Below are 14,204 nucleotides of genomic sequence, written 5' to 3' on the forward strand. Positions count from 1 at the left end.
TAGCCAGCTAGGACTGCCCGCCTCTGTGTTTGTTCCTCAACACCCTGATCTCTTCCAGGGAAGTTTCAAAGTTTCTTAAGACTGCACGAGCTGTGTTTCCTAGGGCATTGTGAGTTTAGGGCTGTGACAACTGCTATATCATTTACTGACTTCTGCGCCCGTCCAAGTGTCTACAAGACCTTTTCCTACATAATCACTTTGTTGCACAGCAACAATAATTTTGTCTCCAACCTATTGATCCAACATAAGATGTAATCCCCTCACTCCAATAAAAAGGAAAACATATGGCAGCTCCAGGCAGGGAACCACAGGCTTTTGCCATGAGGGGACAGTTAATCCCCACTAAACCAGGGGGGAATGGAGCAAGATGCATACTCTGTTGGGCTCAGAGGATGTATTAGGTGCCTGAGCCAATTAACCTGTGTTCTGGGAGAGGAGTCTGGTTTACATTCATCCTCCCCTTCCTCATCTTTTATGTTGTGCAATTGAAGCACATTTCAGGTGAGCTCTGCCAGAGGAACATCACTGTGCAACGCCCCAGGTAGGTGGGCACAGGCAGGACAGTGCTCACACAGCTCTCAGCTGAGATGGGGCTGCAGAGGGTGAGGGGAAAGTTCAGCCGCTGCAAACACCAGTTTCACGTGGCTGGAGTTCTTCAGGAAGATGTCTCTTGTTCGTAGGCTGTGGTTTGGTGGGTCGGTCTGATAACCTGGATGGTTTTTCTGTACCTCTAAGGAGAGGGCTAAAAGCGGATCTTGGCATCTGAAACAGGATCTGCTCTGGGGACAGGAGCACAAAGTTAAGGTCAGGACTGCTCAGGCAGGGAGCACAGAGCTTTGGTCCCAGGCAGGCAAAGCCTCTCCCCACAGCCGTGCCCCTGGCACTGCAGGGTGGGCAGGCAGCTGGGCTGGGGAGCATCGTTCTGAGGCACCTTCCTGCTGCTCACACTGAGCAGGGAGCCCAAGCTCCTGTGAGTGCCCTGCTGGATTCTTCCCTGCCTGGAAGACTTGGTATCCACAAGGCAGCTAAATCTGTCTTGGGCCTGGGTTCATTTTTCTAGCTTGCAAATTTTTCTAGCACTGAGTGAAATGTGGGTCCAAAGCCTGAGGTGGCTAATTTGAGCAGGATTTGGGAGGTGAGTCCTATATTATTTAAAACAACCACCAAAAGAGTCAATCCAAGCTAGTTTCTGCACATCAAACAAACTTTCCATAAAGATTTTAAAAAAAAAAACTTACAATGATACTGTTACATTGGGAATCTCACTGGAAATATTGCAGTGGATCAGAAGGCCAAACTGGTCTCTGAAAGAGTGAAGGCTTCTGAGTCACTGTCTCCCAAACCTGTGTCATACACAGCACAGGCTGGAAAATAGCACAGCCTTCACCTAAGAGGTATTTCTATGGCTAGAGGAGTGGCTACTAATGGTCCTTTCTTTTCTGTCATTTCAACAGTATTCAGGTTTTCAGCAAACAGCAGACAAGTGCTTTGTTTGTGGACACCTCATAATGGAAATGGTAAGATACCTAAACTCCTAATGACAGGTAACTTGGGAAGTGCACTGTGAGACATCTGCTTTTCCCTACACAGGCTGGTATTGTGTCTTTACTGCTGTCAACATAGTGTTGAAACTGAGGCAGTAAATAAAAATACCTTTATGCTCTATTACTACTATTAGGGACAGAAAGTTGGCCTTCTTTGCTACCTATGAACATGGAAGGCTATTACTGTGCCATTTGTGAGTTAAAATAAAATAGAATTTTAATACTACAGGGGGAAGTACAGCACAGCTTTGTATGAGAATATGGTAAAGGAACACAGCGGGTGTGCTCTGTAAGACAGCGGATAACAAGAGCTCAGTCATGTGGGTGGAATCTGGGATAGAGCAGAGAGGGACATTATCAATAGTCCTGAGATTTGTCACCTGCTCTCTGACTTGCTTTGTTTACTCTCTGTTGCTTGCTCCACATCATTTAAAATGTATTATTGCCACTGGGATTTTTAGGAAGCCAGTAGTCAGAGTTACTTTTGTAATAAAAATAAAATCAAAGAGCTTTGGGTTGGCCAGATCCTACTGGCACCCTTTCAGTGGGTGAAAGTAAGAAGAGTTATGTGTGCTCTTCCTAAGCAGAAATTCCCAAACAAAATGAAGCGGTTTGCACAACAAAGAAGGGCAGATCCTGCAGTGTATCTGTTTTTCTCGTGCTTTAAAGTGTGCATGAACCTCAGTGTGCCTAAGAGAAGTAGCTGGTGTGCTGCACACATGGAGGTTCAGTCGGAGCTGGAACAGGGGCTTCACTAATGAGGATTCTGGCTCATATTCTGGCACCACTGGTTGGACAAGGATAGTGTTCGTTTTAGCCCAAGAGCAAATCTCTAGAGTGTGTCATGCTGGGAGGGGGAGGGGTATCCTGACGTGCATGCTTTGAGCTGGCCCTTAATTGCAGAATCCCAGGCAAGAGTCCATAATGTCTCACTGGTGGAACTCAGTAGCTGGAAGCTTGGCAGGTGCTTGTCTGCCTCTTTCCCATCAGCAAGTGTGCTCTGACAAAAGGAAACAGCTCTGGGAGCTCCAGGATTTCAGCACTCCTGTTTGGGTAATTCCTGCGTGTTCCTGCCTGGGAGCACGGCCCAGCCCTGCCGTGTGCTGGCCTGGGGCAGAGCTGGGGCAGAGCTGGGGCAGAGCTGGGGCAGAGCTGGGGCTCTGCAGGGCTGGGTGAGGAGCTGCCCTGTGCTCAGGGCCTGTGGCTGCACAGCTGAGCCAGGCTGGACTGCAGCGTGCTCCTGCAGCAGCACCACCCCAGCACGGGGACCAGCTGGCTCTGGCTCGGAACACCCTTCCCAGTCCAGCAGAGTCTGATACCACTGAGCTACAGGGCTTCATCAGAGGGGGGAAAAAAGGTTACATTAAATTGGCCTTTTTTTCTGCACTTCTTTCCTCTTGGTTTGATCTTTATTCATAGAATCACCTATAGGGCCATGGGAGCTTGCTCTGCGTAGATTTTTCATCTCAAACCTCCCAGCAGCTCCAAGCTGAGCACTGTGCTAACAGCTGAAATCTTGCAATTACCTTCCAAAGATACTTCTTACACCCAAAATGCATGGAATTGGTCTTACAATCTGTTGAGAGCTGCCTGAAAGTGATAACTGTGTCTCACTCATCCCAGGGTTCATTGGCTTGCAGCGTCCTCCTCAATGTCCCAGTGGCACACTGAGTGTCACGCAGGAGGATGTCAGGAGTGGGGGATCTGTTCTGTAGTAGTGCAGCCAAGGTTGATTAGGCCTTTCCCTGAAACCTTTAAAATGCAGTAGGGAAGGTCAGCATGGGAAAAGCCGGGGCAGGTGCGTGGATCAGTATCCAAACACATGGGTAGTGGTGGAATTTTATCAAAAACTGATGGGCCCCTTTGACAGAGTGATAACCAGTCAGTAACTCTGGGAGATGGATCCTTAGTTAATAAAGAGGCACCTCTTTATTTGCTTGTTTTGTTATTTAACTTTTTGAGTAATGACCAGTTTGGATTCTGTCTGTCACAGCCAGTTAAGTTCTGTAAAGTAACTCTGTATGCCAGTAACTTGTATTTGGGATTTCCCCAGAAATGGTCTGTGAAGCCATTTTTAATTTCCATTGGCAGTACTGGCCCTGCAGAGCTAAAGCTGATGGGCTTAGCCTGATTTCCAGTTCTTGCTCTTCCTTGGGAACAGATTGAAACCCACTAAAATAAGCAAGTTGATTGTTTTAAGAGGCCCCTTGCTGACAGATCTGCAGAGTGGTAATTTCATCCTGAAGTGCTTTTCTCACTGTCATTATTAAGAATGAGAGAGACACAGCGGTTTATGGGGAGAGAGTATCTCATGTAATCATGCATCCAGTTATTTTGTTGTTTGCCTCACAAGATCTTACAGGCCCTTGGAAAGTCCTACCATCCTGGCTGCTTCCGCTGCGTGGTGTGTAACGAGTGCTTGGATGGAGTCCCCTTCACTGTAGATGTGGAAAACAATATTTACTGTGTCAAAGACTACCACACGTGAGTACACAAATCCACTGCATGCTCAGCAGAATCACAGGAGTTAAAGCATTGATGTAGTTATAGGCCTTGTGATAAACAAAAAGGTCACTCCTGTTTGCTCAGATGTCCCTCAACTGCTTCTTGCATGTGCTGCATTTGTAAAGTGTTTTAAGGTTTGTTAAGCAGTACCTTATGGGCCCAGTAGGGCATACAATGGCCAGGTGAGGCTGAAAATCAAATTGTGCCAGAGGATGGGCTTCTAGGGGACTGTTCCTCTACTTCTTTCAGGACTACCAACATTAACTACACCAGGCCATTCTGCAAGTGTTGCTAGGCTCTGTTGGCTGTTTCACGAGCAGAGCTTCTGGCAGTGCTTGACACAGGTGTAAGTTTTGTTGACTGACACGGAAGACATGTAAAAAACAATTACTGTTAGAACAATTTGAGCCTTACCTGACAAAAGGTAGAGGTTTGAGAGATTGTTTTTGAATTTTTCCTGATTCCACTCAAAGGCAACGGGATCCTGCTCTTAGCTCCAGTTAGCCAGTAACTCAGTTATGCAGCAGGAGTAAATCACCCTGAATTCAGCCCTGTTGCTGCCAATCTGACTGTGTTACGAGGACACAGTGAGTGTTGGCCCAGTGACTGTCATAAAATGCAGCTGTGGACCATAAGGCCATTTGTGTGTGTAGCTGGTAGATTCTGGCCACGATCAGCCCCTCTCCTGTTTAGCATGGTTATGTCTTTCTGATGTCAGAGTGAGAGTCCTTAAGTCAGAAGTTGCTTTGTAGTCAAGCATCAAGGCTCTGGAAGAAATTTGAATGGTTTTATAAACAAAGGAAGGAAAGAAAAATGGCATACACAGGAAGAGGGGTGGATTCACTATGCCTCAAGGTTGAGAAGACCTAAACAATAAAGTTGGGATAGATCAGCCTTTCCCAAATCTCCTTTTCATTTAATATCAAACAATTACAGGCGTGTCAAATCCTGTGGATCTCCATTTTACTAAAAACAAGGCATGATTAGAATGGCTCTCTTGCTTCTGCTTTTTGAAGGTGCTTTAAATGTGATTGGAACATTTTCTTCTTGCACCCTAGGGTTTTTGCACCAAAATGTGCTTCCTGTAACCAGCCAATCCTCCCAGCACAGGTAGGTGTTAACATGCACTGACTGCTAGGGAAAAGAGCTGTTGGCATATGGGCACTTTCTAAAAACACACTAAAGGCTTCTCCTGCCTCTCCCAGAATCTGTACCGTGTTAGATACTAAATTAAACACAGATCAGCAGTAAGGTCAGTCCCAAACATTGCCAGAGGTTGGGATAGTCATACTACTTCTACAGCATAGTACTTCTAGGGTGCTTTCAGGTCTTCATTAGTCTGTTAGAAACCTCTTTTAATTGAAAACACTGACTGGGGCTCCAAGAACAATTCAGGGAGTAAAGCCCTTGAAAAGGCATCTGATGGTTACTGACCCTGTGAGAAGGCCACTCAGTCTGTTATCCTGAAGTGGCAATGGAATGGAAGTTCTTAAGGGGGTTGAAAAGGCGACAACAAAAATGGAGCCCGGTGAAACCTGCCTGCAAGCTCAGCCTGTGCTGACAGTGTTATTGGCACAATTAGCCCAGAGTGGGGCTCCCTGGTGCTCTGGTGGGTGCAGGACCCTCTGAGCTGCCTTTGCTGAGGTCACTGACCAGCTCATTTGTAAGCAAGGGCCTCAGCATCTCCCTGCTTTTCCTCTGGTCATGTTTACAGCACCAGAGCTTCCTTCCTGTGAGCTGCTGTGCCCCAGTGAAGCCTGATGCTAGAGCCTCTCACATGCCCACCTCCATCACTCTGCACATTGCTCTCATTTGTCATTAGTATTTCTGTTAATTGGCCAAGTAACCAAACCCCAAAAAACCCTATAAAGGCTTAACCAGAACGCTGTCCTGATGAGTTGTGAGGAGAAAACTTCTATGTAAATGTCACTGAATTTGGGTCTTAAAAAAAATTATTTTTTCTTTCCAAGAAAGAAAGGAAAAGAATTAAAAGGCAGTCACAGTGCTGACTCACCTGATGACTAGCAGGACACACTCCATACTCTTTCCCTGGGAGATTTCCTGGGTTAGTTCAAGTCTAGCAGTGCAGGTGCTGACTTGCCCACAGCTTCTCTCAGACACAGTCCACATCATTTCTGGTGCTCTAACCACACCTGGAACTGGAAACAATGCAAGGCAACCAATTTAATGAGCTCTGTCTTCAGAGTGGGTCGGGAAAAGAGCCTGTGAGGGTACAAGAAGGGTATGGGCTGCTCTGCAGGGCCTGGAGCTCAGCCAGGAATTGCACAACTTGCTGCACCCCCCTCACGCTGAGGTTTAGCCTGTGCAGGTAATTACCTGCCAGACTGGTATGTCAGTCCCTGTGGGGACACACAGTGACATGTGCATGTGCAAAAGAGCTGTGCAGCAGATGGTTTGAGAGGAACACAAGTCCTGGAAACCAGAGCAGGATGAATACAAGGAAAAGTTACCCAATGAGCAGGTTTTTGACTGGTAATTTGTGCAGATCCTGGGCACCCTTGGAAGATTACTTGATTTCAAGATTTTAATTTGTTCCTTAAGGATGAGGCTTTGGCTACACTTCCCAAATGACCTCTGCAGCTCAGATGTGCCAGACACCCAGACTGCTGCTCCACAGCTGAGGAGTGGTGCAGTGCCACGTGCCAGGGTCAAGCCCTTCAGTGGTCACAGAGCTCTGCTGCATGGGGCAGAGGGGATCCCCCCAGGGACACAGCTCCCCAAAGCAACGAGCTGGGCACTGCGTGAGGACGGAAAAAACGCTTCTGAGACACCACTGTCACCTTCTCTGTGCTCTCCCCAGGGCTCCGAGGAGACCATCCGGGTGGTGTCCATGGACAAGGACTACCACGTGGAGTGCTACCACTGCGAGGTGAGCGCCGGGCTCGGCCACCCGGCCCGCGGCAGGGTCTGCTCTGGGGGGGACCTGCTCAGCCTTGGGGGGACCTGCCCAGCCTTGGGGGGACCTGCCTAGCCTCTGGGGGACCTGCTCAGCCTTGGGGGGACCTGCCCAGCCTTGGGGGGACCTGCCTAGCCTCTGGGGGACCTGCTCAGCCTTGGGGGGACCTGCCCAGCCTTGGGGGGACCTGCCTAGCCTCTGGGGGACCTGCTCAGCCTTGGGGGGACCTGCCCAGCCTTGGGGGGACCTGCCTAGCCTCTGGGGGACCTGCTCAGCCTTGGAGGGACCTGCCCAGCCTCTGGGGGACCTGCTGTACCCTGGGGGAGGACCTGCTCAGCCTTGGGGGGACCTGCCCAGCGTCACCCCCTGGGCTGCACTCCCTGGCTCTTGCCCCCTGGGCAGGTAGGGCTCTGGCCCACAGCTCCTGAGGAAGACAAACGGGTGAATGCTGCCTGGGCTGGAAGTGGTGCTGCCATTGCCAGTACCAAATTCATTTTGGAGGGCTTTTTTCCCAATATATTAGCTTCAAAGCTGGGCTTGGTTTGTTGGGTTGAATTTTCTCAGTACTTCTGGATGAGGAGAAGCAAGGAGTAGGTGCCAGTTCTCTTTTTCCTCATCTCTAGGTACAGTCTATAGGGCTCTGAGCTGAGGAGACTTGAATTTCCATTGGCTGTGCAGGGAAGGAGTCTCACTGGAAGGCCTTTCTAGAGGATCTGTTTTTCCATGCTGAATGAACATTGATTCTTTACTAGGAAATTGACCAGGATACCGTTGGCTTTCTGTCACATTTTTGGGAGTAGTTTCTTGTTGTGCAGATCATTTAAACATTTATTGCCACAGATCAAGTTGTGAAATTGGTGCTCTTGCTTCAGAGAGGAGACCTGAGTTCATCCTCATCCCGCAGCCAGGAACATGAGAAGGGAAACAAACTCACTAAGTTGGGATCAACCAAAAACTTCCTTTTTGCTGTAGGTTTGGCACTCTGACACAGCACACAAATATCCACACAGATCTTACCTGTTAGCACCAGGGGCAGAAATACTGCAATGCTGCCTTCGTGCACTGTTGCATGAAGGTTTTACAAAGAATCTTCTGACTGAGAGAGAAAATAACAAAAGTCAGGGCATCTTGAAATGTTATGTACTTAAACGTAAGGAAGGACCCATCCACTCAGCTATCTCCTTTCAACAGACACCTGATACTCCACCCATTTCTATTAATTTTTCAAGAGAAATTGGCACAGGAAGTCACAGTAGAGCTGAACTTCCCTCCTCCTTCCTCCAGCTATTGCTTTCTGCAGGCTTCACCTAAGATGACAGCTCCCTCCCCTGCTCTCAGGCTATTGACTTTATGCTGGAATGTCCCACTGGGGGTTTCTTTTCCACTCTGTTTCATTATTCATTTCCCCATTCTCCTTCCCATTTGAGGCAAATCAAGCTGCCTCCACATCTGCCCAGAAAGGCAGAGTGCATTTATGTACAGAAATCAGGAGTTAGCCATGTGTCAGCAGGGGTGGGTCACTGCCTGATGCTCTCAAATCAGGCTCTCTGCACACTGCTGTCCCCAAATGCTGCTGGAAATGTGAGTGCCAGTATTTTGAGGTACACAAGGTAGGCAGGTGAAGACTTCAGCAAAGGCTGCCATGACTTAGGCAGCCACTCCTCATCTGCTGCTGAAGTCACCCTCAGCTGGTGGCCACACACAGTCAGTGGTCAGGTTGGAAACTTTGCAGCTTTTCTGTGTCATCTCTTTCACGTGCAACCCCTTGACTTCTGCGGAGGAGTTCAAGCCCTTTTGCAGATCACTGGAGCCCCGTTCTGAAACTGGGACCCGCTGACAAGGCAGGCTTTCTCCTTGCAGAAAGGGAATTCAGTTTTGGAGAGGGAAGAAGATATGAACACTTGGCCCATCTGTAGGGCATCTGACATTGGTAAATTCTAATTTTAAATCTTGTATAAATTGCTATAAAATCATTATATAATATGTAGCAACACACAGAAAATTACTTTGGCAGATACTTCAATTAAGACCTCTCTAAACTAACACTCCAGTTTTAAAGCTTTTCATTTTCAGTCTTATTTCAGTATTGTAGATTTTGAGGATTTAAACTTGAGCTGTGAAACCTGAAAAATTATGCTCTGTGTTCACTTAAAAGCTTTGCATTTGTTTTGAGTTTTTAAACCACCTATATGCCCAGTTTGTTCTGTTTGGCTTTTTATTTCTTTCTATTAAGGGCACAGATAAATACTCAGAATCTCTGGTTTCTCAGAACTGATCACAGTAATAATTTCTAAGTATTTAACATACTCGAAAATTAAAACTGAGTACCAAACTTCAATGATTTCCAAGTGCCCTCAGAATTACAGTGATGGCAGCTGGAAATCAGGGTGGTCTCCATTGCAGTGTACATGAGAGTCAGCAGGCAGGATCACTGTTAGCTGCTTTTCTGTTTGTCTCTGTCTCTGTAGTTATGTGTCAGTCTGAGAGGTACCAGCATTTCCACTAAAGATGGACCACTGGCCTTGAAGCCTTTAAGTTCTTTTAATTCCAAATTAGAGAAAGTGTAGACCTGCTCCAGAAGTAGATATGTCACCTCTTCCCCCCTTTTGCCCTCCCCTCTCATTCTCTGCTTATGCTCCCCCACATCTGGCTCTCTGCCTTGCTGCAGAATCAGCTCCCCCTCTGTTCAAGCCTCTTCCAGGTTGTATTTGTCAGGGTCAGCCCCTGGCCTGCTTTTAGGCTTTTGATTTGCATCACCCTTTATTAGATGGAGAAGAGACCAGAATGGGAAAGAGCGGTGAAGAACAGGCTGGGCACTACTACAGCCTGTGCTGCTGGATTCCAGCCCGTGTGAGGTGGTCAGGGTGCAGCTCCCAGCTGTGGGGGCTGCTGGCCTTGGAGGCTGGGGGAGCTCTTGGGGCTGGGCAGGACAGGGCGGCAGGGCTGGGAGAGGCCTGCCTGAGCCACTCACTGATCTGGGATGTCTCTCTTCCTTCTAGGACTGTGGCTTGCAGCTCAATGATGAGGAAGGCCATCGTTGTTACCCCCTAGAGGGCCACTTGCTCTGCCACAGCTGTCACATCAGGCGCCTTAATATCAAACTGCCATCACATCCACCTCCAAGCTACCCCATGCATGTCACAGAACTCTGAAAGACGTTTCCATGATCAATAAGCCGTTGGAAGGAGAAGACAAAAATCTAAAAATTATTTTCATGTTCCTCTAAAGATGAGGTTCCAGTAATAACCATCTAAACCAGCTATTTATTTTTTGAATCAGAGGTGAGGGGTCCTTTTCTGATCTTGTACATATGCATTCTTTTATCTAGACATTTTCACTGAGACACCGTCTACTTGAACAAATAATTCACCACTAAACTGTAACTGTAAATGACAGCATTTCTAAAAACAATGGTACAAAGGGCTGTTCTGCACTCCCTTCTCTCTTCCTTCAGTGGAGATTTCACCCAAGTAAGGAGTGTAGAATTACTTTCCAAAAGTTAGCACCTTATCATTTTGCAGCAAGCATGATAAGATAAATGCTAGCATTTTAGCTAGTTTTGTTGAATTCTGGTCTTAGAGAATACTTAGATTCCAGAAGTAGGGAATAGGCAGCAAGCAGGTTTTAGCCAGGGCAGTTTTCAGCAAGGTTAAAGAAGGGTGTTCTGTGAAGAAGTGTCAGGCCAGCTCTCCATCCTACAGGGTCCCACAGTCATCCAAAGACTAATTATTTGGCTTGTTCAAAAAAATGTGGCAAGCCTCTGATGTAAAACCCACAGTACAGAGGATTGTATCCAAAAGATTGGCACATGCAGGGTCAGCAGTTGCAGCCCTCTGTAATTGCTGGCTGTGTAACCATGGCTTCAAAAAGCATTCCTATCTACTGGACCATTTGGCACTTACTAAAGAATTCATCTTTCAAACCTGTTTTTTGTTCAGTAGGGTTCTATGCAAAGGTACACTTGTCTTTATACTGCTTGTTTTATCCAAGACTTCATTTGTTACCAACTGCTTCATGATTGTATGTTGAGACATTATTAAAGAAAGGCACAGTGGTTTGGTATTACCTTTTCAGCTTTGTATTCTTTTCAAGATTACTTTTCAACTGATTATGGTGATGGTCTTCATTGGAAAGGAAAGTGCAGTATGGCAGGAGTTGTAATTTAGAGAGTCAGACCACGAAACATCAGTGTTTACAACAAGTGTTAGCTGTACATAGAATGTACACACTTTCATGTTTTGCATAAGCTTTTACAGTACCCTCAGACCTCTGGGGAGAAATATATGTCTTCCATATAGGAAGTTAGATGAATCTTTTTTTATGGTTTGTTTTCTACCATGTGCTGATGTTTTACATGCAAATCACACATCTGTACGTCAAAAAATTCCTTGCATTCTCACGAGAATTGACCCAGCCTTCCTGAAGCTGCAATATATCATTGCTGTCTTTAACTGTATTCAAAGTTACAATAAAATAAAATGCTTCAGCTCCAGAGGAAGTAGAAATAGCAGACTGGATTCTTGGCCTGTGTAAATTGGGCCTGTGTAAATTGGGCCTGTGTAAATTTCCATGCCAGTTCTCAACACTCGAGAATCTGCCCGATCCTTCGGAACAGATCCCGTGGTAAATTCAGCATGCAGACTGATGGAATGACTTATTTGGCAACACCATTGCAGTTTAGTTTCTTATGCTCCATTGACTTTTTGAAAGCCATTTGTGGTGCTCTTGAAAAGCACAAAGAGCATCCAATGGCCACTAATTCCTAAGTGGAATAATTAACTCCCTTAACAGAACTTTTTGATAGTCTGGAATTTCCTTATGAGGAAAGGTGGGGGGAAGGGGAACAGGAAAAATTCCTAGAACTATTTTTTCTGTTAGTAAGGAGCAAAAAGGATGCTTTCTGAACTTCTGCCAGACTATCATTGGCCTGGATTAACCTGTCCTACTGAAGGCTCCTGGGCAAAGTAATTTTGTAGTTAATATGTATCAGTTTATAATTAACATGTTTAATGTGAATGCCTGGATTTGAAGTAACTCCAGTGCAGTCAGTGCCCCGTTTCTGCACTGTGGTCCAAGAGGCCTGGCCTGCAAATGAGAGGCCAGGGGTGCACCTGCACTTCTGCCTTTGCAGACACTCCCTCTGTGTCCATAGTCAGCAGCCCAGTCTCAGGAGGAAGTAGAGCTACACGTGCCAGCAAATGTTGGAGAAAGGGGGAAAAAAATGTCTTAAACTGGATTGTATGACTAGGTCAATTCCTTCAAATTACTACAAACATGGATGGTGCCAGAGCTTCAGGATAAACTTTTAGCATCTGCTGCAATGGAATGCTTTTCCCATTGCAGGAGGGTGCTTTGGACCACATTTAGCTTTGAGGCATTTTCACTTGCATGTCTTTGCATGCAGTCTTTACCCAGATTAAGAAATCATTAAATACATAGAGAAGGTTTGGGTCTGTTCCTGGGAACAAATAACAGTTACTTGCTGAACTGGAAAAATGCTCTGCTCTACCAGTAGAGAGGCAAAACCTTCACATTAACAGTGGACAGAGCTGGAGGTGACTTGCCCTGGCATTCAGGCCAGTCCTCTGCCAGCACCTTCCCGAACACTTTGCCTCCATCAAAGGCAGGTTTAAGTTTCCAACATACTTTCCAAGGGCCAGCACACTTTCAAACAAGTACATACCAGACCATTTCTTCATGGTTTTTTTTCAAAACTATCATCCTGTAGAACAGAATAATATTTAATTTCATTTGACGTGCTGATTTTTCAGTCTCTTGTAGTTCTGTGCAGTTCTGATCTGTCAAGTGTCACCATGGTAAAAATTCTGAAAGGTAATATGTCAATATAGAATAAGCAATTTGTTTAAAACCAGAAAGCAGCAGCTGTTGTTCTAGTATTTTCTATAGACAGATGCATTCCATTACTGTATTACAAAGTGCAGCTTTGCTTTTCCAGCATTTACTATAAAAACTGGGGCTTGAGTGAGATTTGCCAGGTTTGGTTGGGGTTTTTTTCAAATCAAAGAGAAAAATAAAATCAAACCTAAAATAATGATGTGCCATACTCTTTAGTGCTAGTGACAGTTTCTGCACATTTTACCTCGTGCCTGGGGAATAATGTAAATGAGAAATCTCATTTTAATGATTTTCTTACAGAATATTCTTACGTTAAATCAGTTCAACACAGACGAAAACTTCTTAATTCATCTTACAGTGCAGTTGTTCTTCAGAGGCCGTTGCTGCACTGTCAGAATAATTCCACAAAGTTACATCCTAACAACCTGCTCTGATTTGCATCAGGGCTGTCCCTTCCCACGCAGGAGGGGAATCTCCCCCAGCCCCTGCGGCGGGAGCTGCTGCGGGTGGGGCAGGCTCCCTCCCACGGGAGGGCGTGTTCCAAAGAAAGGACCAAAATCATCCTTTGAAAGCAAAAGAATGCACTCAGAGAAGCGAGCTTGCAGAGAGGGTTTGTTTGGGTTTCTTTCCTTTTCCTTGTGCGCACGTGTGTGTATATATTTTGTAAGGTGGAGCTTCAAAAGGAAAACATGGTGAGAGGAACTCTTTAAGACCAGAAATTCCAGAGTAGTAAAGTAAACCAAAGCTCTAAAGGAAACAAAAGCTGCTTTCTTGTGTTTCAAGAAAAGTTTAAAAGTTTGTGATTCATCCTGTAACTAATGCCGTAACTAGAGTATATAATTTGACTTAAATTAAGTTTTCATTTGAGAAATATTTTCATTTTCTTTAAAAGAATATAGTTTTCTTCCAAGAACTTGGACCAACGTTGATTTTTATTTTGTAGGAAATATATGAATTCCCAGTTTGTATATCATGTAACTAGTTTACATGCTGAAAATATACATTAGTTAACTATTTTTGTATATATATCCTTGTAAAACCTTTCAATGTGCTTCTGTCTTTTAGTCTTTAGAATTACTTGTGGTTTTGTGTTTCAGTGTTTGATTCCCTTGATTGTTGAAGAAAAAATTGGGAAATGTAGATTTATTTATCTAAAGAAGAAGCTACTTGCTATCATCTTAAGTTATTTAATATTAAAGTCAGAAGTTTCATTTAACCTTAGATGCTATAATCTGCTTTTTTCAATAAAGACATTTTGTAGTTATCCCTGGTTTTGTAGTCTGTTGCAAGTAAGTATTTTATTTTTATTTAATCTAGGTAGGCATTAAAACAATTTTCAGGAGCCCTTGTATTGCCTACAGAAATGCCTAACTGATATTAAG

At 45.3% G+C, this 14,204-nt stretch overlaps 1 protein-coding gene across 2 annotated transcripts in view; it reads left to right on the top strand.

Annotated features, from left to right (window-relative positions):
- Window positions 1–11,501, top strand: part of LOC119705482 (WT1 interacting protein) — an 83,959-nt gene extending 72,458 nt beyond the window's left edge. For both annotated transcript variants that reach the window (XM_038147962.1, XM_038147963.1), the window contains exons 4-8: window positions 1,455–1,517; window positions 3,898–4,028; window positions 5,108–5,159; window positions 6,871–6,939; window positions 9,966–11,501. In XM_038147962.1, the coding sequence (XP_038003890.1) occupies window positions 1,455–1,517; window positions 3,898–4,028; window positions 5,108–5,159; window positions 6,871–6,939; window positions 9,966–10,118 (468 nt within the window). In that variant the 3' untranslated portion in view covers window positions 10,119–11,501. The remainder of the gene's footprint in view (window positions 1–1,454; window positions 1,518–3,897; window positions 4,029–5,107; window positions 5,160–6,870; window positions 6,940–9,965) is intronic.
- Window positions 11,502–14,204: the final 2,703 nt, after the last annotated feature.

The sequence above is a fragment of the Motacilla alba genome, chromosome 11, assembly GCF_015832195.1.
Source record: "Motacilla alba alba isolate MOTALB_02 chromosome 11, Motacilla_alba_V1.0_pri, whole genome shotgun sequence".
Lineage (NCBI taxonomy): Eukaryota > Metazoa > Chordata > Aves > Passeriformes > Motacillidae > Motacilla > Motacilla alba.